The 27,639-nt window shown below is 45.9% G+C and overlaps 10 protein-coding genes across 11 annotated transcripts; 4 read left to right on the forward strand and 6 right to left on the reverse strand.

Annotated features, from left to right (window-relative positions):
• Window positions 1-24: 24 nt before the first annotated feature.
• Window positions 25-5,529, reverse strand: BDCG_09093 (fungal specific transcription factor domain-containing protein). The gene is made up of 9 exons (XM_045424872.1): window positions 5,512-5,529; window positions 5,042-5,372; window positions 3,302-4,966; window positions 3,110-3,237; window positions 2,693-3,054; window positions 2,134-2,630; window positions 1,876-2,051; window positions 1,211-1,774; window positions 25-1,143 (listed from the first exon to the last, which is right to left on the reverse strand). The coding sequence occupies exons 3-9, from the start codon at window positions 3,503-3,505 to the stop codon at window positions 366-368; spliced, it is 2,709 nt and encodes a 902-aa protein (XP_045273493.1). The 5' UTR covers window positions 3,506-4,966; window positions 5,042-5,372; window positions 5,512-5,529; the 3' UTR covers window positions 25-365.
• BDCG_09094 (uncharacterized protein) lies at window positions 4,125-8,972 on the forward strand (the record flags this gene model as incomplete). Its single annotated transcript, XM_045424873.1, has 3 exons — window positions 4,125-4,401; window positions 4,472-4,625; window positions 5,164-8,972. 3 exons carry the CDS (start codon window positions 4,125-4,127, stop codon window positions 5,300-5,302), a joined length of 570 nt encoding a protein of 189 aa, XP_045273494.1. The 3' UTR covers window positions 5,303-8,972.
• BDCG_09095 (uncharacterized protein) lies at window positions 5,779-6,827 on the reverse strand (the record flags this gene model as incomplete). Its single annotated transcript, XM_045424874.1, has 3 exons — window positions 5,779-5,979; window positions 6,041-6,473; window positions 6,715-6,827. The coding sequence occupies 3 exons, from the start codon at window positions 6,825-6,827 to the stop codon at window positions 5,779-5,781; spliced, it is 747 nt and encodes a 248-aa protein (XP_045273495.1).
• BDCG_09096 (threonyl-tRNA synthetase) lies at window positions 7,472-10,792 on the reverse strand. The gene is made up of 5 exons (XM_045424875.1): window positions 10,099-10,792; window positions 9,762-10,026; window positions 9,124-9,699; window positions 8,346-9,063; window positions 7,472-8,231 (listed from the first exon to the last, which is right to left on the reverse strand). Exons 1-5 carry the CDS (start codon window positions 10,695-10,697, stop codon window positions 8,077-8,079), a joined length of 2,313 nt encoding a protein of 770 aa, XP_045273496.1. The 5' UTR covers window positions 10,698-10,792; the 3' UTR covers window positions 7,472-8,076.
• On the forward strand, window positions 9,951-12,280 carry BDCG_09097 (H/ACA ribonucleoprotein complex subunit 1). Its single transcript, XM_045424876.1, has 6 exons — window positions 9,951-11,037; window positions 11,109-11,159; window positions 11,219-11,319; window positions 11,404-11,549; window positions 11,640-11,668; window positions 11,733-12,280. Exons 1-6 carry the CDS (start codon window positions 10,953-10,955, stop codon window positions 11,945-11,947), a joined length of 627 nt encoding a protein of 208 aa, XP_045273497.1. The 5' UTR covers window positions 9,951-10,952; the 3' UTR covers window positions 11,948-12,280.
• Window positions 12,281-12,488: 208 nt separating this feature from the next.
• Window positions 12,489-13,619, forward strand: BDCG_09098 (H/ACA ribonucleoprotein complex subunit 1; the record flags this gene model as incomplete). Its single annotated transcript, XM_045424877.1, has 5 exons — window positions 12,489-12,567; window positions 12,637-12,694; window positions 12,787-12,824; window positions 12,984-13,165; window positions 13,251-13,619. 5 exons carry the CDS (start codon window positions 12,489-12,491, stop codon window positions 13,617-13,619), a joined length of 726 nt encoding a protein of 241 aa, XP_045273498.1.
• An 833-nt stretch (window positions 13,620-14,452) lies between these two features.
• BDCG_09099 (uncharacterized protein) lies at window positions 14,453-17,551 on the reverse strand (the record flags this gene model as incomplete). The annotated part of the gene is made up of 2 exons (XM_045424878.1): window positions 14,453-17,314; window positions 17,391-17,551. 2 exons carry the CDS (start codon window positions 17,549-17,551, stop codon window positions 16,933-16,935), a joined length of 543 nt encoding a protein of 180 aa, XP_045273499.1. The 3' UTR covers window positions 14,453-16,932.
• Window positions 17,470-19,912, forward strand: BDCG_09100. 2 transcript variants are annotated; one of them, XM_045424879.1, is made up of 4 exons: window positions 17,470-17,846; window positions 17,948-18,626; window positions 18,735-19,198; window positions 19,273-19,912. In XM_045424879.1, exons 2-4 carry the CDS (start codon window positions 18,284-18,286, stop codon window positions 19,300-19,302), a joined length of 837 nt encoding a protein of 278 aa, XP_045273500.1. In that variant the 5' UTR covers window positions 17,470-17,846; window positions 17,948-18,283; the 3' UTR covers window positions 19,303-19,912. The 2 variants fall into 2 exon arrangements, with proteins under 2 accessions (XP_045273500.1, XP_045282806.1); XM_045424880.1 differs by having other exon boundaries at window positions 17,470-17,754.
• Window positions 19,913-21,032: 1,120 nt separating this feature from the next.
• On the reverse strand, window positions 21,033-24,628 carry BDCG_09101 (uncharacterized protein). The gene is made up of 3 exons (XM_045424881.1): window positions 24,148-24,628; window positions 23,573-23,951; window positions 21,033-23,370 (listed from the first exon to the last, which is right to left on the reverse strand). Exons 2-3 carry the CDS (start codon window positions 23,721-23,723, stop codon window positions 21,881-21,883), a joined length of 1,641 nt encoding a protein of 546 aa, XP_045273501.1. The 5' UTR covers window positions 23,724-23,951; window positions 24,148-24,628; the 3' UTR covers window positions 21,033-21,880.
• Window positions 24,629-24,696: 68 nt separating this feature from the next.
• BDCG_09102 (metal homeostatis protein bsd2) lies at window positions 24,697-27,637 on the reverse strand. Its single transcript, XM_045424882.1, has 3 exons — window positions 27,436-27,637; window positions 26,833-27,306; window positions 24,697-26,744 (listed from the first exon to the last, which is right to left on the reverse strand). The coding sequence occupies exons 1-3, from the start codon at window positions 27,457-27,459 to the stop codon at window positions 26,151-26,153; spliced, it is 1,092 nt and encodes a 363-aa protein (XP_045273502.1). The 5' UTR covers window positions 27,460-27,637; the 3' UTR covers window positions 24,697-26,150.
• Window positions 27,638-27,639: the final 2 nt, after the last annotated feature.

Below are 27,639 nucleotides of genomic sequence, written 5' to 3' on the forward strand. Positions count from 1 at the left end.
CAGAAAGAAGAAAAAGAAAAAGAAAAAGAAGTGCATTGGTCATGATGCGGGCGGATATTTAGCTATATATTATACATTTACAGATATTCCCAATACGCCCCAACTCCGCTAGCCTCTAAACCCGTCTCAGAAAATAAAATCCCTTCATCAAAATGTAGACGGCGGAGTGGGGCCCCCCAAAACGCCAGAAAAGCCTCCCTTGTCCGGGGCTATCATATTATTTCAAAAAAAGGGTAGTAGAAAAGAGTCCGTTGTTCCATCTTGCCATATATTAAAGTCGCTCGCATTCGTTTCCATTCCTACTCAGCCTCAGACACACCTTTCGCCCGCAGCAAACGTCGTCTAAGTTGACAAATGTATGTCAACTACGCCTGATGCTCCTCTCCGCTTACGAATGGAAAGTTAGCAGGCACGTCCGCCCAGTCCCATTCTAATGTCATTGGCATCTGCCAGAGTTCCTGGGGCACAAATGGTTGCTGAAAGGACGAGAGATCTATGGGCATTGCACAAGGGTTGGAGAAAGACGGGCTGCCGCTGTTGAACGCATTTGGATTCACCTGGTTGGGTGTCAACATTTCAGAAGAAAAGTTCTCGTCATATCCATGTGAGAACTGAGTTCCAGTCGTTGTCGACGCGGCCGTCGGTGTTGCTGTGGTCGTCGATGCTGGTGTTGATGCTCCTTGCTCCATACTCACAGTTTGGTTGAAGTAGAAATTCCCGTCCACTTGGTTTGTTTGCCGAGTGCTTGGGTTCGCTTGAAAGTGTTGTGGGGGCAACGATGCTTTAGGTGTGACATTAACCGGTTGGACATCCGGCGCGGCTCTGGCCTGCTGACCAGTGCTAGGGGTTTGAACAGGCACGTCATCGTCGTTGTTCTCATCGCCTCCAGCCCTTCGCTTGCGCTTTGACTGTGTTTCCTTTTCAGCCCTCTCCAACACAACCTTTGCAATCCTTTCAAATTCAGAGCAAACTCCAAGCATACGTCTAACACTTCCATTGGATTCGTCAGCAACCAGCATCGAAAGAAAATTTACCACAAGTCCCATTAGCTTCACATCAGATCGCGCACGGGCATCTTGTGGGTTTTGAAGTATATTGGCAAACAGCGTGACCAATGCAGAAATTGGGAAGTAAAGAATTAACCTAAACGTATGGAAGTAAGCCATGCATACCCCACACAATAAGGTTGTAGATTTCGGAGTCTACTTACCAAACACAGGCAAAGTCGCCTTGGGGTATATATTTGATCAAATGTATAGAGGCACGAGCAGCAGAAACACAAAGAACAGCGGAAGAGAACACACGTGGGTTCAACGGCCTCGCGTTCAGACCCTGGATTGCATAATTCGATAGGCGGCTCGTCCAGTATCCATGGTGAACAGACATTCGGTGAATTGTGGTCAGACAGTTGTAATAAGCGAAGTGTAGCACCACTATATGAAGAATTAACGGGCGGTGGGTGGCTTTTATCTCATGTTCAGGTCGGAAATCAAGTGGTATGCTGTCTTTCCACTCTTCAAGTTCTCGATCAAGTTCGCCAATCGTATTGAGAAGCTCGCCGTCTGATTGTCGGGAGGCTTTGGTTGAATAGAGCTGTTTATATACTTTACTCTCGATTGTTGCAAAAATGCACATCAATCGGAAAAGATTTAGTTTTCCCTTGCCATCAGAGAGTGGAACATTTCCAATATTATCTGGGGGGTCTTCACTAGGAAGCTCGACATTCATATCGTCGTCATCCTGCACCGGAGGCCTCCCGGATCGAAGACATATACTACATAGTGTTAGCAATTGTCCAAACACTCATAATGAGCGTCTACAAAAAAAGAGACAAGACAAGAGGAAAAGAAAAAACTGCAGGCGGGAAATCCATACTCCTTGTCTAGAATGTATGCGATCCAAAAAACTCGCTTTCGCTGTTCGAGTTCAATGGGATTCAAGCCAAATCCAGAACCGCGCTTATGCAGACCTATACTATGCGAGAGGCGGATTGCTGCAGCAACTAGGAAAAATGTCGGTTGTGGGTTAGGAGTTCCTTGTAGGAAAAGTGACTGTAATTGTTAGATACCGCGCCCATTCTCCAGTTTAGTGCAGTGCTGGGTCTGATTATTGGCACTATTGAACCAAACTTACCATTCCAAGCAAGGCTTGCACGCTCAGGAGATCAGTGTTTCGCATAGTCAATTCCGTCAAAACACCCATCGCATTTTTCAAATACAGCCAAGATTTTTTATCCTCCTCCTGGGGTACCAAGTTACTCATAATTCGTAGTCTGTGAGCTATAGCCAAAACGACATTCATACTAGCCCACCATCCAGAGCCCTCGTAAGGATCGCGGGAATATTGCCGTTCGACCAGATGCATAAAGGTGGGTTCGTGAAAGAGAGGAAAGACGCAATTAAAGTTCTCGAAGTAATCTTTAAAGAGGGATAAAGCTTCCTCCCGGGGAGGCAATGGTTTGAAAACACGACGAGCAAATATATCACTGAAAATCTCCGGCTTCCAATATATCCATTTATTGTCATCTACATATGCAGATGAAATCATGTCCTGAAACGAGGAATCCCCCGTTTTCTCGTTGACCCATTGGATACCTTTCGGTGAGAATATTGAGAAGCCAGATGATGATCCTGCAACCGGTTAACTTGACTTCGACTTATATTATGATCACTGAAAATTTGAGGGATTTTACCAATATATCGGGTCTCCCCGCAATTGTTGGTGACCAAGGAGCACATCATATCTGACAGCGAATCTAACTCCTCTGTCTCCTTTTGGGAGTCTGGTGAAGTGGCCGGAGTCTTGGGGCTGGTGTGAAAATCTGCATGTGGTGTAGAAGTAGTGGGCGATGGTTGGTTTGTTTGATTAAAACCAAACGATGCTGTCGATGGCTTGGATGATAAGCCACTAGGCTGAGATGACTTATCTGCAAGCCGTCTTTCCAGTGCGCTAAGATCTGTTTTACCAGCGTCTGCTTCCGTTAACAATCCGGATAGACGTAGTAAGGATTCCATCCGGCCCAATCGATTTTCCAGCCCTTCGATATATTTGGCCCTATAAATAAGTATTAGTGAGTGTTGTAAAGTTGTTTGGGTGCGATCAACTCTACCCTTTGGGTGGATTGCGTTTCTTCTCCACTTGAGTGAAGATGCACTCCGTTTTATAATTTATACAGTGGGAACATTTTGGCATCTTCCCATCGCATTTAATCTTCTTTTTTCGGCACATATCACACGCCTAAGACCATCAATCAGCAAATGCCCAATGACAGCTAGAAATAGTGCTACGTTTCCAGACATACTCTTGCAATTCTCCGTCTCTTAGCATCGTTGCTCTCCTCCATATTGCTCGTCAAGTGGTCTTCGGAGAATACTGGTCCTGGAAGTGATGGTGTTATGGGCGAACCATCAGGATTGTATGCCCCGAATATCTGTGGAGGTTGATTGACCACCATGTTCATGTCAAATCCCATGCTATCTGCATCTCCTCCACCAAGATTATCCATTTTTCTAGAGCAAGGAGCTGATGAGGGCGTGGCGGTATCTCCAAGCCCTGGTCCGAACGGGAAGGAAAATCGAACGTCCGGCGTGACGGGGGCAGTTAAGGTATCCCCACGCAGCGATAGTTAGCTCCGGGACCAAAACTGGGTTCGCGGTGAATAGCGAAAGCGGAGGGATCAAGGTGGAGTGTTCGTTTGATGCTGTGGCCAGGAACAGTCGGTGCAGAAAGCCAAAAGACGAGGAGGGCGGCGGAGGGGAATAGGATGCTGCTTAATAATGATATAAGTAAATGTAGTTAACTCTCGCTCCCTCGTCTGACAGCACATGGACGGTGGCAGTCTGGCAGATGGGTTCGGTGTTGGACCCAAGATGTTTCCTAATTTGGTGGTCTTGAGGTTTGTATGAACGGCAGGCCGTGGCGGCAAAATGGAATCGCACTGGATGCGAGCGAGAGCATGAAAGGTGCCTCCCCGGGGTTAATATGGGCCCAGAGAAGAAGACATGAAGAAGCCACAGGGAACGGACTGGACGGACTGCAACCACTAGAGCTAAGAAGAAGAGGATTCCCAGAGCAAGAGCGGTTTCTTTGCTTTTTCCCGCTTTGCACAATGAAGTTACCGAGGGATGGCGCCAGGCCCAAACAGGCTAGACCCGCGCACTGCACCCAAGCACCGGCGATTTGTCATCACCGACCCGACCGCCAGCGCCCGCCCGCCCACCCGCCCGCCAACCTCCACCAAACGACACGTATCTCCAACTCTGTCAATCATATTTGTTGCCGGAATTCTTCTTTGTTTGGTCTCATTATCCGCTGCTGGTCGGTTTGAAACCGAGGTCGTGAATTTTATCAGGCTCGCTCCAGAAAAGCAGCCCCAAAAACATGTATCGTGGTCCTCTGATAGTGCTTCCTAGCGTATGGTATGGCTGACGGAAACAATGAAATGTCCGTCAATGGCTGATGCTTCTTCTAGGGCATTATTGGACTTTAAAGCAGCATCATCCCTGCTCTGCAGTAACCCAGATACGGATACTTCAAGCGCCTTACAAACGACGTGAGGAGAACGATGTTGCTATCCTGATAGAAATGGATCCATGGACTGGTCCAACGACGGTCACTCCGAAAAAGTATGGATACCCGAGCAATAACATAAATCAGAACTGCGATGGCAGTCGATGATGGTCAAGCCACAGCTCGGCCTCGCCCCAGAGCTAAGCCCCAAGCCCTCAGAAATTACAAGGCCGGATCACAGGGAGCAACATCCCGGGTTTCAGTAACTTTACGGAGTACTTCCGCTCGAGTTGTAAAAATTACTTGTCAGCAATAGATCTCCGTCATCCATCATTAACACAGCTCCCAAAGGTATTCTCAAGTAGAAGGATCAGGGAATCCTATCGATTCCCTACAAAAATTTAAAGCCCTCAAGAAATGACTTGTTTGGAATTGGGGCCAAGGCCAACAAAAGTTCCTTCGGCAGTTAGTCTCTCAGATCTACACTAGCGGATCACCCAATACGACATCGTCTCCATACAAGGTAACATACCACACCTGCGGGTACGGTAAATGGCCACCATTGGAAGAATTTCACCCACCGCGTTCGTTTAGGAATTCCAGTTTAGCTAGTGGAGGCTGACGTGGGAGAGGTATTTAAACTGATGAAACCAGGTATCGCCATTGTGCCTCCTCTGTCGCCGCCTTTGTCTGCGACGATGGAGGGGGCCAGGATCTCATGGCCAGCAGGCAACCATATCTCGATGGATTTCATCACTTCAAGCTAGGCCGTTGGTGGGGCAAGCAAGTCTGAGTGGGCGGCCAAAGAAAAGCTGATATCTCGAACAATAAGAAGCAACCGACCGACGTTGTCTTTCATGGTTCTGTCAATCTAGAGTTAGTTATACGCGTAATTTTACGAAGCATCAATGGAATGGGGAAGGGCGGCCAAAGCACAAGCCAAGGTTAGTTAACTTTAAAGTGCAGATGGCTTTGATATTCCATCCGTGACTCATAACTTACGAAATCGAACAGGGCACTTCCCAATATATTAATGACAAGGAGTTTGCTATTTTGCGCCCCATAATTTATTCTCTTTGAGGTAGGACGCTGGCGGAGCTCGCTCGATATCTGTGGCTGCTCCTCTGCGGCATCCCTTTTTGGTATCTGCACGAAAATTTAGGGCTTGGATCCTGCCAGACTGGAAAGTTGTCACAATCGTATGCGAGAGTCCCATTGGCGTCTGACTCTGACGGTCCTCCTTTCAAATTTAAATCCATTGATTCGTTTTCAGAAATGGAATATTCCACCTTGCTCGTAGCATCGCTTACTTTTTGCTGCCCTTATGGCAGCATTATTGTTGACATGGGCGGGCATTTCAGAACGGGCAGTGTCTCTAAAGTTTCGAAAATCGACTAACTCCGCCTCGATCCTGGGGATCTGAGATTCATCCTGAAAGCCGTTTGTAGTTTCTGAACAGCCCTGCTGGGCCTGCAAGAAGTTGATCGTTCCCGTAACACAATCCTCTCAATGATAGATGGGCAGGACTCACCGTGATGAGGATTAGCACCCTTTCCTTGACGTGCTTGCAAAGACCGCTCATGTTGTCTGAACGAAGCAAGCATCTTAGCTCAAAATCCCTTGGTTTTCGTGGGGCAGGTTTACGATCACGACGCAGCGGTCCCCGCAGGTCGGGCTCCGCGCGCTCCGCACACTCGCTCACCCCGTCGCCGGTGGAACTGGTAGTTAGCGGCCTGGGCAGGCGATGGAAACCTCCAAGATTCTTAACCCCATCAAGGATCATACGGTCGCTAACCCGGAACAGCCAGGGGCACTCCCATCTAGCACTATGGTGGACCTTGGGCTTGGCCGCCCAATAAGAAGTTGGAACAACCTTGGAACAGTTGCATATTCCGCCCTTTAACTTATATAAATTGCTCGTAGTATCCTTAGGCAGCAGCGTTCTTCGTTCACATTTGGAGTTACTGCGTATTCGAGTCAAGATCCGAATCAGGCCATGGATGCGAGCGAAGCCTTTGTCACGGACGGACGACACCGCCAGGATCGCTTGACCATTTCAATTGGTCGTCATTATTATTTTCTTTTGTCTTCCTCTTCCTCTTTCCCTTTGCCAATCGTTATCAGGCTCGGAAGGTTGATGCTGGCAAACAAGGAGACAGGATTGAAGGAACCAAAAATTTCCGCCCCTCCAAAAGTCGGTCGGACTTAAAAGGCGCTCGGGGCGGATGTTGAATAATATCCCGTGCTATCAGCAATCGCAGATCCGCAATATTGTCTTTGGCGAGGCTCATCATCGCTACCAGGGTTCCTGGGGACATATTCTTGACAAATGATCGACCCGAGGGGGGTTCTGGTCGGCTTGGCCCAATTCCCCTGATTACCGATGAACGAACCGGTTATCAATTTTGCAATGAAACAGTCAAGGAAGAACAGATTGCAGGTTCATCGGCCGGAACTGAACTTGAAAAAGCCGTGTCCGGCTCCCCATAACACCGCGCTAGAGCTACTTTCTATCCAACCACAATTTTGTTCAGGGCAGCTCCGTGACATTTATGACGGCAGAGAATGAGTCAATGTGGAGGAAAACAAATATACCTGCCTGATGCTTGACGTGGAATGGTGAGTTCTCGAACGCATCGTCCAAAGAGGGCAGAGAGAATTTGGTAGTTCACTACACAGTATATCCTGGCAGCCATATAAAATTGTTTACGATACCAAAATCACCTGCTGATGGTATGGGGAAGCCAAAAGAGGCACCCTCTAGTTCACGGGGAGCTCACGTTCATATATATACATACAGCGGAGCATCCTAACGTTCTACATCATCGAAGGTCGTAGTAGGGAGAAGAAGGATGTGGCCACTACCAGTTCTGACTGCACTTCCTGATTTAGGTGAATTCTATAGACTTAGAAGATTTCTCGGGAATTACGCCCCTGGCAGAGAGAATGCAATCGTATCCAGCACAACTTAATTATTGTTTGCCGAACGAGAGCTGACCCATCATTGTTCTACCTCAAGATTTTAGATGAGAAGATGAGATGGACAATGGTGGGCCAGTGAATTGCAATATATTAGATACAAAAGAAAGCACAGAATCCGTACGAGCTACGGTCAAGGCATACCGTGATGTTAACTGTCAAGTTAACAAGTCCCAGTTGGTACGAGGAGTTTCAATTATATTACCTAGCACTTGATGTCCGTATATGAAAATTCTACTTCACGAAATCATGGAGAGAACATACTTCCTGTCGGGGCAGTTTAAAATCAGCCTTTCCATGACTTGTCTTGTCTTTCGTTCTGTCTATATACCCGCCCGTCTACCATTATTTCCTTCTCCCTTCTATGATCATATATTTTCTTCCTGACAGATTTATTTGAAACCATGACCGCCTCTTTTTATTGCTAAGTATTGAGTGGAAACTGAACGAAACCGAGAACTGGTAAATAAGGCATGGGAAACGAAGCAGGAAAGAAAGAAAAGAAAAAACGAAATTAGCACCTAGAGAGACCTCTTACTAAAAGAGATTTATTTCTGATTTTGTCTTTTGACACTTCATTAAGTCTATCTAAAGTTCGTTCACAAGGCGGCGTTCTTTACGGAGAGCACGTAGCTTGACCCGGGCTTCCTCTAAGGGAACAAGGCTGCCTTTCGCTTGAGAACTAGGATCATCGCGGTTGCGAATGTTAACAGTGCGTGTTGACTTTTCTTGGGCACCGACAACTAGATTATTCGAAAAAAATTATTACGATTAGTATAACTACGGTGGTTCGGGTCACGATGGGAGAGAGGCTATCGAAGCATCATTAAACGGGAGAAGGAAAAGCCATTGCTTACCGAAGATGAAGTTATACTGCGCGATCTGGCCTGTGCGGATTTTCTTCTGCATCGTATTACCGCTAATATCAATGTCAACGTTTAATTTGTCTCCCTTGAGAATCTGCTGCAGCTCCTCGACATAGTCGTTGATAGCGGGCATGACGGGTACGATCAAGATTTGGCGCGGGCTCAGCCAGAACGGCCACTTGCCGCCGAAATGCTCGATGATAATACCAAAGAACCGCTCGAAGCTACCAATTATCGCTCTATGGATAACAACGGGGCGGGCGCGGCCTGGGCCTGGCTCGTCGCTGTTGGTGGGAGGAGCATCTGGTTTAGCAGCATCACCTGCTGGCTTTTCGTCGGGGTTTTCGGCCGGTTTCTCTGTAGGCTTCGCTTTGGCTCCCGTCTCGCCAGTCATGTACTCCAGTTTAAAGTTCACTGGCATTTGATAGTCCAGCTGGATGGTGGCACACTGGAACTCTCTCTTCAACGCGTCTTGGATTGTGATGTCAATTTTGGGTCCATAGAAGGCGCCATCACCCTCTTCAACTTCCCAGTCATTGCCCTTAAATTTAGTCAAAGCAGCACGTAATTGATCCTCGGCGTAATTCCATGTCTCGATCTTCCCCATATACTTCTCCGGCCTTGTGGATAGTTTCAACTTAAAGCTGAAGCCAAATAATCCATATATGGCACGGAGGAAGTCAAAAAGGCCATCAATCTCTTTCATAATCTATTACCTGCAATTAGTTAAACAACCATGACAAAAAAGGGATAAATGTATAGAATTCACCTGATCCTCAGTACAAAATATATGGGTGTCGTCCTGTTGGAACTTCCGCACCCTCGTGAGCCCGTGTAGAGCACCAGATGCTTCATTTCGATGCAGCACGCCGAAATCTGCCATCCGAATGGGTAGTTCTCGATAGCTTCGTTCTTTGTGTCCGAACATGATCGCGTGTCCGGGGCAATTCATGGGTTTCAATGCCCACGTTCTTTTCTCGATATCAAGCTTAAACATATCGTCCTTGTAATGTTGCCAATGTCCGGATTGACGCCAGATGCCAACATCGTACATGTTTGGCGATTGAACCTCCTGATAACCGCGCTTAAGATACTCGGACCGCAAAAGCTTTTGCAAGGCGTTGAAAATTTTTGTGCCATTAGGAAGCAAAAATGGGCACCCCGGGGAAACCTCGTCGAAGAAAAACAAATCCTGATCCTTTCCAATTCTAAGGTGATTCCGCTTTTCAGCTTCTTCGAGAAATTTCAGATGCTCTTGCATTTGCTTCTTATCGGGGAATGCTACACCACGTATCCGCTGTAGAGCATCATTGGATTGATCACCCAAGAAATAGGCAGCGGAGTTCTTGAGAAGATATTAACATCTGAGGTATGAAACCGGCTGGCATTACGGATCTGTATACATACCTGCATAATCTTCATAATCTTAATTTTGCCCGTATGTTGGATATGAGGCCCTCTGCAAAGGTCGACGAGGGTACCGCATCGATAAACTGTACTACTCTCCCCTTCAACGAGATTATTAATGTAGTGCAATTTATATTTGCTATATGCGAACATTTTCTTCAGATCCTCTTTCGAGACTTCCAGTCTGTCAAAAGGTTGCTTTTCCTTGAAAATACGGGCTGCTTTTGCATCAAGCGCTGGCCAGTCGCCTTCCTTCACAACATGACTACAATATTGCTTTAAGCTTAGTCAAAGTCCCCAAAAATGGACGAGGCAGGGACGAGGGGTAAAGACCTACCCTGACTCCAAGGCCATATCGTAGAAAAACCCTTGAGGCGTTGGCGGACCATGGGAAAGCAAACATCCATAATGACATTCGCAAGCCTCTCCCAGGACGTGAGCGCTAGAATGCCAGAAAACCTCTCTTCCCTCAACGGAATCAAAGGGCAAAAAAGTGACCCTGCAATCTCTCTCCAACGGCCTATCCAGGTCCCACAGTTCCTTCCCATCCAGTTTCGCAATCACCACAGTAGAACTGATCTCCTTGGGTATATCACGTAGGAACGAGCCTGGCGTGGTTTCCCACGCCTTGCCAATGACGGTGGAGGGATTCGAGTCTCCAATGTCGATCGTAACAGTGATATCGAAGCGCAGCTTATGCTTTAATTCTTCATCATGCTTCTGCTTAAGTTCTTCGAAAAGCTTATTTCGCTCTATAATAAAATCCGGTAGAGGCACTTCTGTAGCAGGTTCAGGCTTTTTCGGTTTCGCTTTTGCAGCTTTTTGCGGAGGCGGGGCACTTGAGACGGAGGGGTTAGAAGCCTCCATGGCCGGTCTGTGAGGGAGGCTCTGTTGCTGGTTCGCAGAACTTGATATGTTGGCGGATTCTCCACCCATTATGACGCTCAAGGGGATTCCGCAATTAAATCTTCCACAATCAATTATCCGTCTGTCGTGGTCACTCCAACTCACTCTATACTCGCTCAACCTTGACGGTGCAAAAAAAGCAATTATTTGAAGGCGGTGAGTCACGTGGTCACTTTTTTGCTCCCACGAATTTTGTCGGCGAAATAAGATAAAGAAGCTGCGCTGCTGGAAAACGCCCTGGACAGCGCTGCTTTTCTCCCATCATCAATTCAAACGCCCGCAACCATGTCTTTCAGAGGAGGCAGTCGAGGCCGCGGTGGCTTTGCTACTGGCGCCAATCGGGGCAGCTCAGGCTTCGGTGGACGTGGTGGTGGGTCAACTTTTGCAAACCGCAGCCCTAGATCTCGAAATCATAAATGAATCTGACTTTTTATTTCGCAGGACGAGGAGGAGGCTTCCAACCCTCATTCGGCCCTCCAGCTACTGTTTTGGGTGAGCCTTATGTCTGATAATCATGTTCCACGCTGCGCTGTAAACTGACCTGTGGACAGAGATGGGTTCTTTCGTGCACGCCTGCGAAGGAGAGATGGTTTGCGAGTCCATCAACCCAAAAATTCCCTACTTCAATGCACCGATATATTTGGAAAATAAGGTCCGCATAAATCGACAGGCCTAAGATTTCCTGTTAGAGGGGTAAACATACATTGCTAATATCTGTGTGTTGCGTGTACGTTAGACTCCCGTTGGAAAAGTCGATGAAGTTCTAGGTCCTATCAACCAAGTCTACTTCACCATAAAGCCCCAGGAAGGAATCGTCGCAACTTCATTCAAATCGGGAGACAAGTTCTACATTGGAGGAGATAAATTGCTGCCATTAGAGAAGTATGCGAGATGCCCTATATCTCTCCTCAATACTCCGACAATTTTCCCACGAGCACAGATCCACTAATATATATTTTCTCTTCTTTCCAGGTTCTTGCCTAAACCAAAACCACCTCCAGGTAAACCAATACAACCCTGTGTTTACATATTTCTGCGTCGCGAATAGTTTCTTATTCTATCTAGGTGCCCCAAAACCAAAGAAGGCCAGTGGTGCTGGCCGAGGCGCAGCCCGTGGTGGTCGCGGCGGGCGCGGAGCCCCTCGTGGAGGAAGAGGTGCGCCACGAGGACGGGGCGGAGGCGTAGGAAGAGGAGCCCCTCGCGGTGGAAGGGGAGGATTTACACCCCGCGGTGGTTCCAGGGGCGGGTCTCGCGGTGGTTTCGGCGGGCGGAAGTTCTAGAGGTTTTTATTTTTTTCATTGGCGTTTTGGGAGCTCTCAACGGAGGTTATCAATTTACCAAACTGCTACTTTGTTCTGCATAATTTAAAAAATAAACTGCCTTTATTTTCTACTTCATAAAGGCATTGTGGCATTTATTGTAGGACTAGATGTTCCGTTTTTCGAAAAGTCACGATATTCTGTACATTTCTTCTGGGTGAACTAATGGGATCATATTGATCATGAAACACTGTTATTTAACTCTCCATTAGTGTAAATAGAGGCCAAGAATGATGGAGGTGGGTAATTCTCGTTCTGGTTCTTGTGCAGGCTTTTTTGAGTTCCAAGCTTGCGGTGAGATCCCAATCAATATGACGAAATAAATATCCCAATGCTTGGTTCCTGCGAACCTCAACAACTTCTTGATGGCAATACAAATTTTATTCTCGTTCCCTCCTCCCATCCTCCCACTCTCAACGCTCAACCACATATTATATTATTTTCTTGCTATCTTGGGTAGTTTATTATTTTCTGATACCATAATCAAATAATACCCCTCTTTATGTCGAGAAGAAGCTCTGCCGCCCCCAGCCCAGCTGGCAGTGAAGGCGCCAACGCCGACTCAAGCAGAAAGGACCGCGGTGAGAGCTTATATTGTATCCCCTGGATCTGCTGTTTGTCGATAGCATGCAGCTAACGTCTTTCTCCAGTGCAAGACAAGCAGAAAATGCTGCTCTCGGCTGATGCGGGCCATTTCAGCTTGGTCAGGTCAGTTCCAAGACCGGTGAAATTATCATTTTGCCCACTCATTCTTGAAGCAACAAAAGTTATTAATGGGATTTATTTTTCAATATATATAGAGCATTGCACCTGGCGGACCTTGTTACGGAATTGAATGGTGAGTCGTCTCTCTATGCTTTCTAGTTCTGTTCGTCGCTCATATTCTAACGAGTTTTTACTCTCAATATAGGATTCTGCGGAGGAAAGTCAATATCCCGAACTTGAACAAACACATATGAGTGCAAATGTCCTTCCCTAACACTTTTATTCTTTATAGTCATGTCCGTCTTCTCGTCGATGCGATATTGTCTCGGCGACCCGACAGAGTACAGAGATCTATGGATAGCGCTATCATTTATGCCCTTTGGCCTCTTCTTCGACTTCATGGACGGCAAAATCGCCCGATGGCGGGAAAAGTCATCACTGATGGGCCAAGAGCTCGATTCGCTAGCTGATCTGGTAATAAGGATCCCAAACCCATCGTTAACATCCCTCCTGTAAATAACCTGAAAACTTATTTTTTTTCCCTGCCCCCTTTCCCCAGATCTCCTTCGGCGTTGCACCGGCTGCCACCGCCTTCGCAATCGGCATGCGCACTCCTCTCGACCATGTATTTCTCACCTTCTTCGTGCTGTGCGGCCTTACCCGCCTTGCCCGCTTCAACGTCACCGTGGCCACGCTCCCGAAGGACGGATCAGGAAAATCACAATATTTTGAAGGCACGCCGATCCCGACGACGTTGGGGATTGTGGCGCTGATGGCGTATTGGGTGTCGCAGGATTGGATTTTGGAGGAGATACCGTTCGGCGTAATGGGGGCTGGCTCTATGCTGGAATTCCACCCGGCTGTTGCCCTGTTCGCTATACATGGTTGCTTGATGGTGAGCAGGACGATACATATTCCCAAGCCTTAAAGGGGTCAATGAGTGAAGTAAAATAGGGGATAAAATGGAAGGAGTGGCGCAGGAAAGGGAAATGGGGAAGGGTTGAGTATGGGTGGGAGAGTACATCCGGTGAATATAAGATGAGAGATTAGCGCGACCTCACGGGAAGGGATTGGCAACAATCATTTTATGCTGACTTCCTTTTCATCTTTTCATCTTTTCATTTTTTTCATAAATAAAGACAAAACTGGTGGGATACGTTGGCCTTTTGTGTGTTTGTATTTACATTGAGCTTTATTTATATTTTTATATCAAATACCTAACTGCTACTGTCTGTATGCCTTTTTTTTTTTTTTTTTTTTTTTTTTTTTTTTTTTTTTTGGGATAGCACGTTGAAAGGACAAAGGAAATAGGCAAACGGCCGATTTCTGAATCATATCCCCAGCATCTCTAGATAAATGAATATTTCTCTTTTGCCTCTGCCCTAGCTGGGCATGTGTTTTCATAATGTACTTACAACAGCATATGCTCCGATGGCCAGAACAAAATGGTATCACCATGTATGCAGTAGCTAGCTACCCAGGAATCCAAGGCTACAGGGGGCCTTTCAAAATACGGCCAAATGAAGTGATAAATAATCATCCGCTCGGGCGGTTTTGAACTTCCCCTATCCACAGGACTGACTTCTACAGCAGAAATTTCAACGGCGTATAAAAGAAACTCGCAATTCTTCAGTTTACTCTAGTATTTTAATAACAGTTTGGGAAATCCCCAGCTAAGGAAGACTTAGAAGAGGAATGACAGCCAGTGATCTTAACTGCAGCCCATTTGCATCAAGTATAGAAAGTATGGAGAGCTCTGGTTATTACTCTATCAGTACTGAGATTAGAATCAAATGGTTTCATTATAGTTGCTCTGTAAAGCCGAGAAATGTCTATCTATAGCTATAGACTGTTTAATCGCAAGAATCAGTTCACTGGGGCACTAGTATAGCAATGACACAATTTCATATCTACCAGAGTAGATCTATAGTTAACTACAGATATTCATATCATTGACTCAAGGCAGAGAGTTCTTTCTCCGCCTGATACCAGACATATCCAGCAAGAAAGAAATGAATGCAACGGCTTGAGTTTATACTATAAAAGAAGAGTAAGAGGAAAGTGTGAAAAGTATTAACATAGTAGAGTTACTCTATAGTGAGTGATGAGATCATAATAAGAGTAATCAAGATTCCAATTTCTTTTGACTCTGCAGTTTGAACTGTCAACAGCATCTGAGTAAATTAGCAGCAGTTGCTATATTCATGATAAGCTCATCAGCATTCAATAGAAAGAGAAGAGATTCATACACATTAAGATTCAGTGGCTGTAAAAGAAAGATCAACTTCAAGAGTAGAAAGAAGCTCATTCATGCAAAATAGAGATATGAAGAGAGAGGAAGCGGTTATTGAGCTATAATTGCAACAGATTGAAAGCATACTAACACTCTTTCTCTAGAGTGCTCTTGCAGTCTTAGAAATTGAAATTCTAACTCATTTTCTTTCTCTTTTCTTTCTTTTTTCATTTTCATTTTCTTAATCAACTCAACTCATGGCAAGATGAATTATCCATAAGCATAAGTTGTAGACTCTCTTGACACCAGGAGTAAAAATTCCCATTTACTGGAATAACTAATAAATAGATATCAATGTGCTATTAGCAATCATGAATAACTTCTCTGCTTGAGTAAACATATAAAAAAAGAAAAGAATAACCCTTCCCTATGTGTGTTGTTGTACGGAGTACTCTGTATGTGCTCAAACGAATCAGTTGGTTTTAGTTGAAATTTGTCCGAGGGAGTGTGATACACCGCCGGTGGTATTGGCTTTACATACAATACCAGATTGAAAGCATGTACGGAGTACAGATCCATACCATACGAAGGACTTAACTGTTTGACGATTTTATTTCGAAATTTTCCTGACTGTTGCCCGTAACAATATGTATAATAAATAGAACAATTTAATATCTTTTTCTCGCAGACTGCAGAATAATATATCTACAGATATCTTATAAACATGCAGAACAGACAGAACGTGCTCTGATATTCTATAAACATCAAGATCTCTCTCCGTGTGTATGTTTCACACCAGCCAGCGATATATGTAAATAACAACGATCAAAAAGCCGCTGAAATTACGCTGCACAAGGGCTCGTCAAACCAGGAGGGCAAATTGTGGCGGTGCCAGCCTATTGTGTACATCATGTACGGAGTACGCTTGTACTAGACTCGTCCCTCGAAATGTTTCGGCCGCGAACAGGCAAACCTGTTTCCCACTTGTTTAATAATTCGCTTGCCATCGTGTGGTTGCATCATCACAAGTAACAAGTTTTACTAACAAGGATGGGTGAGAAAAAGAGAATGTCCATTTTGCCGGCTTGGTTCCTTTTGAGTTTAGGGCCGAGCCTTGAGTGGAGCTAGTTGAGGGTTTTTTGTTGGTTGCTTCGAGTTAGTCAGGGGGGCATTTGCAACGGGTTGATGCGAATGGAGCCAACTCAGCCACCTTGTTGTTCAAAGGGCTGGCGTCGCCTCAGAATGATAATAATGAAGCCCGCCCTGGAAATAATTCCAAGATTGAGAGAAGATGTGGTGTTTGCCCAATGCTGCTTCTTTTCTTCTCTTCTCTTCTCTTCTCTTCTCTTTTCTTTTCTTTTCTTTTCTTTTTTTTTTTTCGCCCTTGCGTGTGATTTTTATGAAGAATATTGCTGATCTTCAATTTTTCCAGGTGTGATATCTTGACTTGTATTTCTTGAGATCTCAGTCAGCTTGGCACTTTATATTCTACATATGAATATGTCCAACAAAAATTTTCAAAAGGAAGAGAAAATACTGCAATATATAGTTTGTTTCTCCTTGTGAGAGGTGACAAATCATGAGCAGCTTGACAAAAGAAGTGACATTGATGAAGATTGTTTCATAACAAGTCATTCTTCAAGCCTGTGATTGGATTGTTTTTGAAGTGTGAAGAGACAGTTTTTGTCTGAGAAAATAATAACAGCATTGATCACTTTGATTTCAGTTGTGATATTTTCTTGCTTTGTCTAATTTTCTTTTAGAGATCAACAAAAGAGATGTCACAGATAAGATGGAAAACATCAGTGAGTGTGAAGAATATAACTGTAGTTCTACTGCACAAAAGATCACATATTCTTTTTTTTTTATCAGATCTTGATTAAGATCCATGATGCTCATGCACGGGTGCATTGCTTGAAGAGAGGCATGGTTATCAATAATAATGCTTTGTACATGAGCTGCCAATGGGTCAGGTCGAATCTATCTTTCTTTGAGAGATAAGTCCGCCTTAAGTTGTGGTTTCATGTTTGAGGGGCAAGAGGTTGTTTTTTTCTGCCTGCGGCAGGCTAAACAAAGACAGTGAACACGAGACTGACTTGTAGATTGTTGGTTGATTTCTTGCTATGAGCTTGTGATGGAGATCAACCACCGCACCACCGCACCACCGCGTGGAGTAATTATTATAATTATTACTATTATGGTACGGAGTACTCCGTAGTTTAGTTCGGATGCGGGTTAGGTTGGTTGGCCAGTCGCTGACTAAGATCTGGATCTTGGTACTGTAATCCTGGTACGCCAGGTACCCGCGTAAATAAGCGTATTTTGCAAGCTGGAAATCTGGGGTCTTGGAGAGAACAGTGTCGATACGTTTCCGCAGCCAACAAACAACCCTGGGTACAGTACATGTTCCCTGACCCGTGCGTACAATCCATACACCCATACATGCATACATACATACATACATACATACATACCGTACCGGTACCTGCAGACAAGCCAGGTCCGTTCGTCGTCGCCCAAAAGTTCTTCTTCGCCCAACCCACATCAACAACATCGTCCGTCGTCGTCTTCTTCTCCCTTCTCTTCTTCCCGTCTGTCGTCTTTCCCACGCTCGTTACCTTTCCCATCTCACAACCACACCACCCCCCTCCCCCCCCCCCCAAGCATCCGGTCTTTTGTGAGCTTTTCATCGGCTGCTGTAGTCCTTTTACGATCCTTCTGCTCGCTGCATTATTCTATTCGTCTTGATTTCGAGTTTATATTTTTTCACCTTTCCCTTTTTTGACTCCCAACTAAACGAACACAAACGTTCCACAGGAAGGATCAGGGGGTGAGTCCGTTTCGTCTTCCCCACTCCTCCTCAAATACACGCTGCATTCCATCCATCCATCCATCCATCCATCCATCCTTCATCAAAACAGGGTATAATTATTCATCATTATTATCGCTGTTGTTATTGTCATCTTTTGTTTACGACTACACTCTACTATCGAGCTTCCCTTCTGACCCGGATTGCCGTTTAGACTCATCTCCCTTTGTCAGTGTCTGTCCCTCAAGGATCAACAATCGCGTCAATGGTGGATGACTAGGGGAGGATCCATTTAATACGGAGGAAAAGGAAACGTCTGTCCCTGGTGAACTAGACTTCGAGAAACGGGGTTTCTTTTCGAGAGAAACAATAGGTGGGAAAATATATTCGTGAACTCGTTGCTGGCCCTCTCGTTCGACACCCCAGGACTCCAGTATTGGAAACAACCTCCAATAAACCATTAAGGGCCTCTATTTCCAGCATTCTATTTTCCGTCATTGTTTCTTTTCTCTTCGTCCCAACACTCGGACCGCCTCTCGACATCCCAAAAATGAAGTTCATATATCAGGGCCTCCTTCTGGCCGTGCTTATTGGTATGGGCACTACCGATCCAGTCCGCGTTGTCCGCCAAGTGCCAAAAGAACCACAAATACAAGTGAACAAGACCGTCGACAAAGGCTGCTACAAGTCCAGCAAGCCACTGGAGGATTTTGGTGAATATACGTGGCAGTCAACTGGACACTGTCAGCAAATATGCGTCAGAAGTCAAAAGCCCGTGATGGCGCTTTTCAGCGGCTCCAATTGTTACTGTGGAGATCAAATACCACGAGAGTCCGACAAGACGAAGATGTCTGCATGCAATTCGCCATGCGATGGATGGCCCTCTGATACATGTAGGTTATCCCATTTCACCCACATATTTTATTTTATTTTTATTTTTATTTTTATTTTTATTTTTTATTTTTAATTATTTTTGGATATCAAAAAACTGATTAGCTCAGGCGGAGGAGAGGAGGCATTTCATGTACTCCTTACTGGCTTCATGCAGGAGAGATTCATCCCAGTGCTTGGAGGAAAATCTACAACAGCGGACAGCTCTAGCAGTACCCAAACTTCCTCCACCTCCAAGAATGGAGGACCTACCGTCGTTGTCACCGCTGATAGTGATTCCGGAAATGGTCCAAACAAAGCCGGTATCGCCGCTGGCGTGGTCGTGGGTGTCGTTGCTCTAGGTGCCCTAATCGGTGGTGGATTCTTCTTCATGAAATACAAGAAGCGCAAGGCCGTGGAAGAGGAATATCGTCGCAATGCAACGATTAGCAGTTTCGTCTCTGGAGGGAAACCGGGCTCTTCTCAACATACTTCATTGTCCGACTCTCGCCTGGATCCAGTCATGATGTCCCAACGACGCCAGAGCAACGGCAGTATCGCTGACGATCAAGATTTCTCAAGGAGAATTTTGAAAGTATGGTGTTACAAATCTTACCACGGTGGTTAGCGTGTCATTGTCGTCCTATGCTAACATATTTTTCTCTTTAGGTCACTAACCCAGACGGTGGTCATTATTAAATGAATCGACCAAAGGAGCTGGCTCATCGATTTAACCAATAATTTACCGCCAAAGATATTCTCTCAAAATAGCGAACAAATTTCTCCTGTTTTACCAAATCTCAAACCTTACATATACGCTCGTCCTCATCAGCTTTCTTTCCCCTGTCCGAGATACCAATGCCTTCTTCGATTTGCAAACACTGATTTTCTCGCCCTGAAATCCGCGTTCTCCCTGTGCATATCCATACGTTTTTCGCTCCTGCTTAAACCCCCCCCTCGCCTCCTACTATTCCCTCAATCTATATTCCGATTGAATCTTTACGAGCCTTACCCCACAACTGTTTCCGGCGTTCTGGCATTTGAAGCGTGACGATGCGGACGAGTTAGTTGTCTACATAAACCCCCAACCCCATTATTTACCGACACCCGTTGTTACACACCTCCTATCCTAGTAGAAAGCAGCTATTCAAAACACAGTAACCCCCCGCTGCTAGGTTTATATTGTGCTTCTGATTCACCCTCACCTCCACTAGTGATAAATCAAAGCTGACAGTCAACCAAGTGATGATAATGGAAAGGTTGGCAATATTTATATATGGCCCTTATTTTGTTTTCCACCCCTGCCCTCTTTTTTTTTTTTTTTTTTTTTTTTTTTTTTTTTTTTTTTTTTTTTTTTTTTTTTTTTTGTCTTTTTGGTGATTCCTACCTACATAATTCACAACCCCATTGTTTGTTTCATATTTTTGAATTTTGACCTTGTTTTTTCTTTGTCTACCTAGTGCCTGCTTGGAAATGTGTGCAGCAAGGGGAAAAAAGGGCACACACGACCTCTTATACCATCATCTACTTTCACGCCGCTTCCACACTACTTGCTTATTCATTCTCAAATTTCTCATTTATCATATCTCCCCAGTCCTTTTACATTTTATCTTCTGACCCTAATTTTTTTTTATTACATTTTTTTTTTTATTTCATCCTTTCCACATCGAAATATCAAGGTGCCCGTGTGGTGGGGGTGGATATGTGTGTATTTGTGTGTGTGGAGGGTCAGGACATTTATGGGTTGAGGGGACAGGGAACCTCTTCGTCCTTCTTATCGAAAGAAAACATATATACACCTCTCTTTGCCCCCCTTTTTCCCCTTTTCCAACTCTTGTATGGGGGCGTTCATTTGTTGTTTTCCGTTTGATTTCTTCCTGTTTTTTGTCATAACATCTTATTTTTTCTGTGCGCATATATGTGTAAACAGTGGTATAACTATCAGAATATTGGAAAATCATAGCTTTTGTTTTTATTTCCTTATACTTCGGGTTTTTATTTGTTATTGCTGACAATACACATATCTGCTCATATGCATATACCAGCTACTGACCGGGCAATAAAGAGAGGAAAGGGAAAGGGGATGTGCAGAGAGTTGAAAGTGAAAAAGGGGGATGGATTGTGATGTATTCATTTGCACAAGATGGATGGTTGTATGGTTGTATATATGCATGCTTTGCATGCATGTATGCAGGTATATGTGCCTGTCTGCACCAGTTGTATACATGCATGAACCATGGAGTATGCACAGCATATCTCTGCTGAAGGTAACTGAAAAAGCCCTTGACGAATTCCTTGCCTTTAATTTAATATGCTCTTAAGGGTAATATTTTTCTTTCTTTCTTTGTTTCTATGAAATTACTAATGGATGAATGGGGTTGTTTTGTGCATATGTTTCCATACATACACATACATATACAATGCTCCCCATTCTAGTCTGTAGTCTGGGCTGAACTGGGCGGATGGGATAGTGGGATAGGGTAGCAAAGGAAAGGAAAGGAAAGGAAAGGAGAAGGGAGCGACAATGTGTCTGGTGTGCTTTGGTGGAATTCTTGACTTGAGGAGACTGGTTTTTTATATCTATATATCTGCAGATATAACTATCCTATCTGTTCACTATCCTCTGGAATTGAGAAGAAAGGGAGAACACATACACAAACATATCATCTTAACATCTCATCTCATATCACCTATCAAACCATATCTTGATCTTGTACCCTATCTAGTCCATACATATAATACCATGTCATAACACCCCCAAAACCCTCCCGAAAAATTCTAAAAACCCTACCCACCGCCACCCGAAAATAGATCCAGATCTCCTTACGTCAATAGACTAATGCCATAAACAAACCCCATCTCAAAAAAACACCACCTTCCCCTCTTACCCCCCCTCCTTTTCCTCCTCCTCCTTCCCTCAGTTCACTCCCCTTTCCCCCGAGACAAATTATCATAAACCCCCCACCACACCCCCATGCACGCCGCCACAACCAAATCCAGCATCTTCAACCCCTCATCCTCCACAATCAACTTACCCAACTTCGCGCTCTTGCCAAACACGCCGCCGCCCGCCCGCTCGCGGCCCAGACTCAGATCCAGCCGGCCGGCGAACTCCTCGACTTGGCTGCGCAGTCTGACGGCGCGCGTCGCGGGCGTGTGGGTACTGCTGCTGCGCGTGTAATGCGTGTTGCTGTGGTGGGTTTTTTCGTGCTGGGTATATTGATGCTGGTGCTGCTGTTGCTGGTGGTGCTGGTGCTGCTGGTGGTGATTATTGTTCTTATGCGGCGTGGAGAATATGGGTAGATTGAACCGGAGTTCTGCGGCTGTTGCTGTGGAGCCCAGTACTGATTCTGGCGATGAGGAGGGGGATGATTGTGCTGCTGCTGCGGCGGCGGCGGCGGCGGCAGCGGAGGCTTCGAGGGCTGATTGGAGCTTTTGAAGGTTCAGATGCGGATTGGGCGGGGTGTTGGGGTCGTAGTTGGCATCGTCGCTGCTGGTGAGATTTTGGAGATTTAGGCCGGCGAGCGCGGGGTGTGTGAAGGGGATTGTGTGTTTGCATTTTAGGCTTCGGCCGTTGAGGCCCGTGACGAAGGTGCAAGTGCCGTCCCAGGGTGATTTGAAGGTATAGTATTTGCCTCGCTGTGGTTTTGAAGGGGGGGGTCTTGGTGGTGGCTGTAGTCTGGTTCAGCGGCGGGAGGCTGTTGATTGATGCATTGCTGTGATGACTCCCGTGGCCGCGATGGCTCTGCCGGTTGGTGAGGGTGAGGTGGCGGATGAATCTTCGCGGATCGTCCGTGGTGTCATTAGCGGTGGGGTCGGGATAGGAGGGGCGTTCTTTTACGCCGAAAGAGATGCTCTCAGCACCTAGTTTCTTATAGCCAAGCGTGAGGATTTCGATGGTTATCGTGCCGTCCAATGCTACTTCGGGGGATGATTGGGAGATGCAATTTGTGATGTTCCCGACGTTCCACTGGACGTTGTTGGTCGTGTCCCGACGTATAAGAGTCAGGTGGAAAGGGGGAGGGGGTTCTTTAGTTTTATCACCGCTCCGTCGTCCTCCCTGTTGGAAGAAACTGGGGGCCGTACGTTGGTGATCCTTGGAGGTACGTTCGGGAGAAAGACGTGAGTATCCAACATTGTATGATGGGTTTTGTCCGAGCAAGATGGACGATTGTCCGCCATCCCAGCTAGCTCGCCACTGCGGAGCGGTCGGTGGAGTTAAATATTCACTTCCCCCATATGGATTCCCGGGCTGTGTGTCACGTCTCGATCGACCACTTCCCGCCTTGTTGTCGGTATAATTCGGGGCTGCCTCGGGGTCCAGGTGTTTGATAGGATCTGAAGGAATAGGGGGTAAAGGTCGTTGGGCCAAGATGGGATTCCTCTGTGACTCTGGCGATCCACCTGGCGCTAATCCAGGTGCCTGAGGGCTTCGTGTTCGTGTTCGTGGTTGATGATGACCCTCATTATCAGCCCCGGTTTGAAAAGGAATATTTGTATCCGGTGACACTGGTCGCCTGGGAATGGAGGGCGGTTTTAGCTCTGTGCCCGGCACAGGTTTTCTTTGGATGGGAGCCGATAGACCAAAGGGAGGAGGATTTCGGTTCACGCGTGGGAGTGGTTTGTTGAGGCGCTTTTCCTCTTCAATGGCACGCAGGACGGCCTTATCGTCCGGGGTTGAGACATGGATGTAATAGAGAGCAGCTTCGATGAGAGCTGGAGAAATGCTGGATTCTGTCGGAGGCTTGAGCGGGGAAAGGAACACGTCTAGGTGGAAAATTGAATAAAATATATAAATGTTAAGATAAATTGATATTCTTATTCTTTTGCAAATTGGTATAGGATAAAAAAAAAAGACAACTCTTATATGAGCTTTTATTGTCTTTGCGAAATCGGACATTTTGCCCTGGTGGTTTCCAATATGGAGCAAGTTGGAGGAGGAGGAGGAGGAGGAGGAGGAGGAACATACCTCTTTTACCCGGCACACGCACGATATACAGCACCAGGGGTTTCAGGGGAGCCTTGGATGGATTCCTCGGATAGCGAGGCGGATTGGAAGCCAAATTAATAAGAGGAGCATACGACTGTGCTTCCACAACGTGGCGGGGAGGGGCATTCATGCTGATGTTGGATCTGAGTATAGTATAGTATAGTATGGCGGGGTGTCGGCCGGCGACCTCCTTAATCTTTCGATGTGTGATTGATTTTCACTTTTTTCACTGCTATTCAATGGATAGGCATCACAAAAGGGCAAATAGCTTCTTTTTGAAGTTTAGAAGAGAGAATCTCGGGCTGGTATTGGTGTATCAACATCTAGTAGTAAGTCTGTGGTTGGGGTTGGACGTGTGCTTCGATCCCGTAGAGAGAGAGGTCAGCGGAAAGAAATTCTTTTGTTTTAAAACAAAAGGCAAAATATAAAGGAAATTAAACAAGAATAATGGTCTTATATGAGAAGGGAAAAGGAAAAAAAAAAAGAAAGAAAAAAAGAAAGAAAAGACCCGGTGGTGGTGATGTGTATGTAGGTTATGTATAGGAGGAACTTACCCGGATAGATAATTCACAGGCTGCTCTTTATGAGCCAACAACAACCCAGACACCCGAGCGAGAGCTATAGAGTCATAATTGAAACACTTGTGAAACTGATCTGATGTTAGACAAAAACGAGTTGCATCTCGTGAACCATCAAAGGAAGGGGAGGAAGCGAAAGAAGAGAGAAAACAAGAGCTTCATACTATGCACGGGTTCAAGCAGGGATTTCGGATTTTATATTGAGGAATTGAGAAGAGTTCAGGGATGCAGACGAGCAAATAAAAAGCAAATAAGAAAAGATAAATATAAATCATAGATGTTTAAGTTATTAGCCAACCAGTTTTAAATGTTCCAACCTCGTATTTCCCTGTGCTTTTTGTTCTAGTTAACTTACAGATCCGTAAACTTGTTAACAACTTTATCGCAATGAAGATTCCAACTTTAATTCAGTCAAGTCAGGTACAACACATCTTTTCTCAGGGCACACTCGTTTTGCATCCTGTATAAAAAGTAAAATAATAAATATAAATATATAATAAAAAAAAAAAATACAACAGAATCCCCCGATCTAAGCCCTCCCTCCTCCCCCTCCATTCCCGTCCTGTGGCCGCACCGCCACTCGAGTAACCCGCCGGCGTGTTCCCTCAAAACCAGCCACCGCCCCCGCCCAGCCCGGCCACGGTGTAACGGACTAACACTAACTATTGACATCATTGATACGTTGTTTTTTGCTCCTTGATCGATCCGAAGACCAATATAAACTATTTCTCCCTAGGTACAAGTACACATACATACATACATGCTTTATTAGACCGAGTTGGTGATTGGGCTGTCAACGTTCCCTCTGAAGAGTCAAAGAATCAAAGAACCCGCCGCGCGTTGCTGTGTTGGATGGATTCTTTGCAACCATGTTGGAGACAAGAAGACGTAAGCCCATCATCCCCCCTCCTTTTTTTTTTTTTTTTTTTTTTTTGGCAAAGAAGTAGTAACTAACTACGGAGTATAGGTGAAGGGTAATGGTGAACATTCCCGCAGGTTTTGAGAGATGTTTGTCTATCACTTTTGATTGAACTGCTCAGCAAATTTTTTTTTTTTTAATAGAAAAATACTTCTACAACTTCCGCTTTTACAACTGGTTTTCCCCCAAATGTGAAAGAGTGCCGAGTGGAGGGAGAGGGAAAAGGAAGGCTATCATTTACTGCTCACTACGATCTATCATCGGGGACGGACCAGGAGTCTTCCCGGATCGCGCCAAAGTCACACAAAATGCGTGGAAAAGGTACACAACACAACACAGCCACGGTTGTGTAGGCACCCTAATTAATCCATGCGGCAGTACGGAGAAACCTGTACAAGGGACGAATATGTAAAAAAAATTCGAGATAAGGAGGTAAAGAAGGCCGAGAAGATCATGTGTGCATCAGAGATATAAAGGTTATGTATGTGTATGTAAGTGCCTATACGGATGTAGGGTGGTGTTCCCGGTGGGAGGATGACTGGAAAAAGAAAAGAAAAGAAACGAAAAAGAAAAATGAGACAAAGGGAATAACAGGCCGGTGCATGTGTGTGTGTGTGTGTGTGTATGTATGGATGTATGTATTTATGTGCACGAGTTTCCGCCACCAATAAGAGAGAGAAAGACAGAGAGGAGGGAAGGGAAAGGGATTTGTTTGTAACGTATATCTAGGTACGAAGGTATCTTCCAAACTTCAAGAAGTTTGTTTTAAGGCGGTGGATCGACGATATAGGAGAGAGGATATAGAGTTTGGAAAAGGGAGGAAGGAAATGACAAAGACAAACAAGGCCGGACAAAAAAAGAGCAGAACGCCTGAGCTCCCTGGGTAGTAATTATAAGTAATTACAATTGTGGAAATAAGAGGGGGAAAAAACGTAATAGTTTCAGAATTGTCCCAATCCCCGAAAAGCCCAAGAAATCCATCATCCAGGACAAAAGAGGAAGAAAAAAAAAGATCTGGTCCCATTGAACATGTACAAAAAAAAGGAAACGAACCCCGGTTTCAGACGACCGTCTCGGCCCGTTCGCCTTCAGCGACTACAGGAACGCCGAGGCCACGGTCAGGGCTTTGCAGAACCAGCTGTTCATGTCGTCGTGCCCGGAGGAAATCGCTGACGGCCCGGATCAATATAAACCAACCAACAATCATAAGTACATATGAGACCCATTCGCTTGTCGTGATACCCGCGAGCGACTTTGAGCTTCCCGAGTCGGCACCTGAATCATACCCGGGTTCGCCCACTTTGTTCGGATCGAAATTATGGCTATTGGGGTCCGGTGGGGTGGCGTAGCCGCCGTCAGGTTCCGATGGCCTATTTATTTCGCTGCTGCCTTTCATGTAGAAGCCGTATTGCACGAGGGTGAGGCCCAGACCGGCCCTGCTGCCGTTCTTGGCCGCGTGGGTTGTGTGGAGGAGGTAGGTAAGGAGGAATCCGACAAGTTGGAAAGACGTGGAGATCATGCCGTTCCAGATAAAGGAGAATATGGAGCCGACAGGGAGGCCGTCAACATAGACTTCGTCGGAAGACATGCCGGGGGCAACAATGGTCGTCTCCCAGTAAGGGGGGGTGGCGTCAGCCGCTGCTTGTTCGTAGGTCTGCAACCATGTCAGCAAATACATCCTTCGCCTGCTACTGAATACAACAAGTCCATAACACGTTTGAAGCCGCTGTAGAATTACATACCGGTGGTAGATCCTCTGTTTTTTCTCCGCGCTCTGGCTTCGCAGCCAAATTTGCAAAAACCCCATCGTTCGTAGTCCCAGCCCCGTGTATCGTTCTAGACGAGGTGGACACCGGTGGATTGAATGCTGCCTGCGCCATATTCCCAGTTGTCGACACGCCCTGAGACTGCCCTCCATTTCCTCCGCGGCCAAAGTGCGTTGAACCGTTATCACCCGGGGGGCTGGTACTGCCCCTCATCAGCCTTTGTCTGTCATCGGTCCCATCTTCAGCATCTGAGTCTTCGTCATCATCGCCAAACGTATCCACGAGGGTTTGATCCGCTTCTGAGTGTAAAGGGTCATGGGATAAGAGACGGCGCGAGGGAGGGGAGGGCGATCTGGAGTGGAACGAAGGCGGAGGAGACGTGGGTATGTGTCCAGATGGGACAGGGTGTAATATTTGTTCATCATCATCGTCTACATCGTGTCCATCAACCTGAAGGTATACATACGTGTGGTTAGCACTAGAAAATTTTTACAAAGTCGCAAGACCTCGATCTGATTATCACGGCGAAGTAGGGCCACCGTTGGTTGGAAAAGAGATAGATAGGAGAGATTGCCATACCCGCTGATATCGATGTGCGCTCATGACTGAGCCACAGTGAAGAACGTCAAATGCAATACAGAACAGGAAACGAGAGCAAAGAACGTAGCAGTGGGGTTATACAAGTAACAAAGGGGGGAAAATATATAGGAGACGGCGTGAAAGATGGCTGCGAGATGGGATAATTAGGCGCTGCTGCTCCAACGATTGAGACACGAAAGCGAG

This window comes from Blastomyces dermatitidis, assembly GCF_000003525.1.
Source record: "Blastomyces dermatitidis ER-3 genomic scaffold supercont1.13, whole genome shotgun sequence".
Taxonomy (NCBI): Eukaryota; Fungi; Ascomycota; class Eurotiomycetes; order Onygenales; family Ajellomycetaceae; genus Blastomyces; species Blastomyces dermatitidis.

Bases quoted from the DNA above. Each gene is read 5' to 3' on its own strand.
- BDCG_09093 (XM_045424872.1), bottom strand. From the start codon at position 3,505: ATGGATAATCTTGGTGGAGGAGATGCAGATAGCATGGGATTTGACATG. The intron at 3,238-3,301 runs GTATGTCTGGAA...TGATGGTCTTAG, and splicing joins AGAGACGGAGAATTGCAAGA to GCGTGTGATATGTGCCGAAA. The intron at 1,775-1,875 runs GTATGGATTTCC...AACACTATGTAG, and splicing joins GCATACATTCTAGACAAGGA to TATATGTCTTCGATCCGGGA.
- BDCG_09096 (XM_045424875.1), bottom strand. From the start codon at position 10,697: ATGGGTGGAGAATCCGCCAACATATCAAGTTCTGCGAACCAGCAACAG. The intron at 10,027-10,098 runs GTAGGTCTTTAC...GCAATATTGTAG, and splicing joins GATATGGCCTTGGAGTCAGG to TCATGTTGTGAAGGAAGGCG. The intron at 8,232-8,345 runs GTAAGCAATGGC...CGAATAATCTAG, and splicing joins GCAGTATAACTTCATCTTCG to TTGTCGGTGCCCAAGAAAAG.
- BDCG_09097 (XM_045424876.1), top strand. From the start codon at position 10,953: ATGTCTTTCAGAGGAGGCAGTCGAGGCCGCGGTGGCTTTGCTACTGGC. The intron at 11,038-11,108 runs GTGGGTCAACTT...TTTATTTCGCAG, and splicing joins AGGCTTCGGTGGACGTGGTG to GACGAGGAGGAGGCTTCCAA. The intron at 11,550-11,639 runs GTATGCGAGATG...TCTTCTTTCCAG, and splicing joins AAATTGCTGCCATTAGAGAA to GTTCTTGCCTAAACCAAAAC.
- BDCG_09100 (XM_045424879.1), top strand. From the start codon at position 18,284: ATGAAGTTCATATATCAGGGCCTCCTTCTGGCCGTGCTTATTGGTATG. The intron at 18,627-18,734 runs GTAGGTTATCCC...TGATTAGCTCAG, and splicing joins TGGATGGCCCTCTGATACAT to GCGGAGGAGAGGAGGCATTT. The intron at 19,199-19,272 runs GTATGGTGTTAC...TTTTCTCTTTAG, and splicing joins TCTCAAGGAGAATTTTGAAA to GTCACTAACCCAGACGGTGG.
- BDCG_09101 (XM_045424881.1), bottom strand. From the start codon at position 23,723: ATGAATGCCCCTCCCCGCCACGTTGTGGAAGCACAGTCGTATGCTCCT. The intron at 23,371-23,572 runs GTATGTTCCTCC...TTTTCCACCTAG, and splicing joins GCGTGTGCCGGGTAAAAGAG to ACGTGTTCCTTTCCCCGCTC.
- BDCG_09102 (XM_045424882.1), bottom strand. From the start codon at position 27,459: ATGAGCGCACATCGATATCAGCGG. The intron at 27,307-27,435 runs GTATGGCAATCT...GTATACCTTCAG, and splicing joins GCGCACATCGATATCAGCGG to GTTGATGGACACGATGTAGA. The intron at 26,745-26,832 runs GTATGTAATTCT...ACATGGTTGCAG, and splicing joins AAACAGAGGATCTACCACCG to ACCTACGAACAAGCAGCGGC.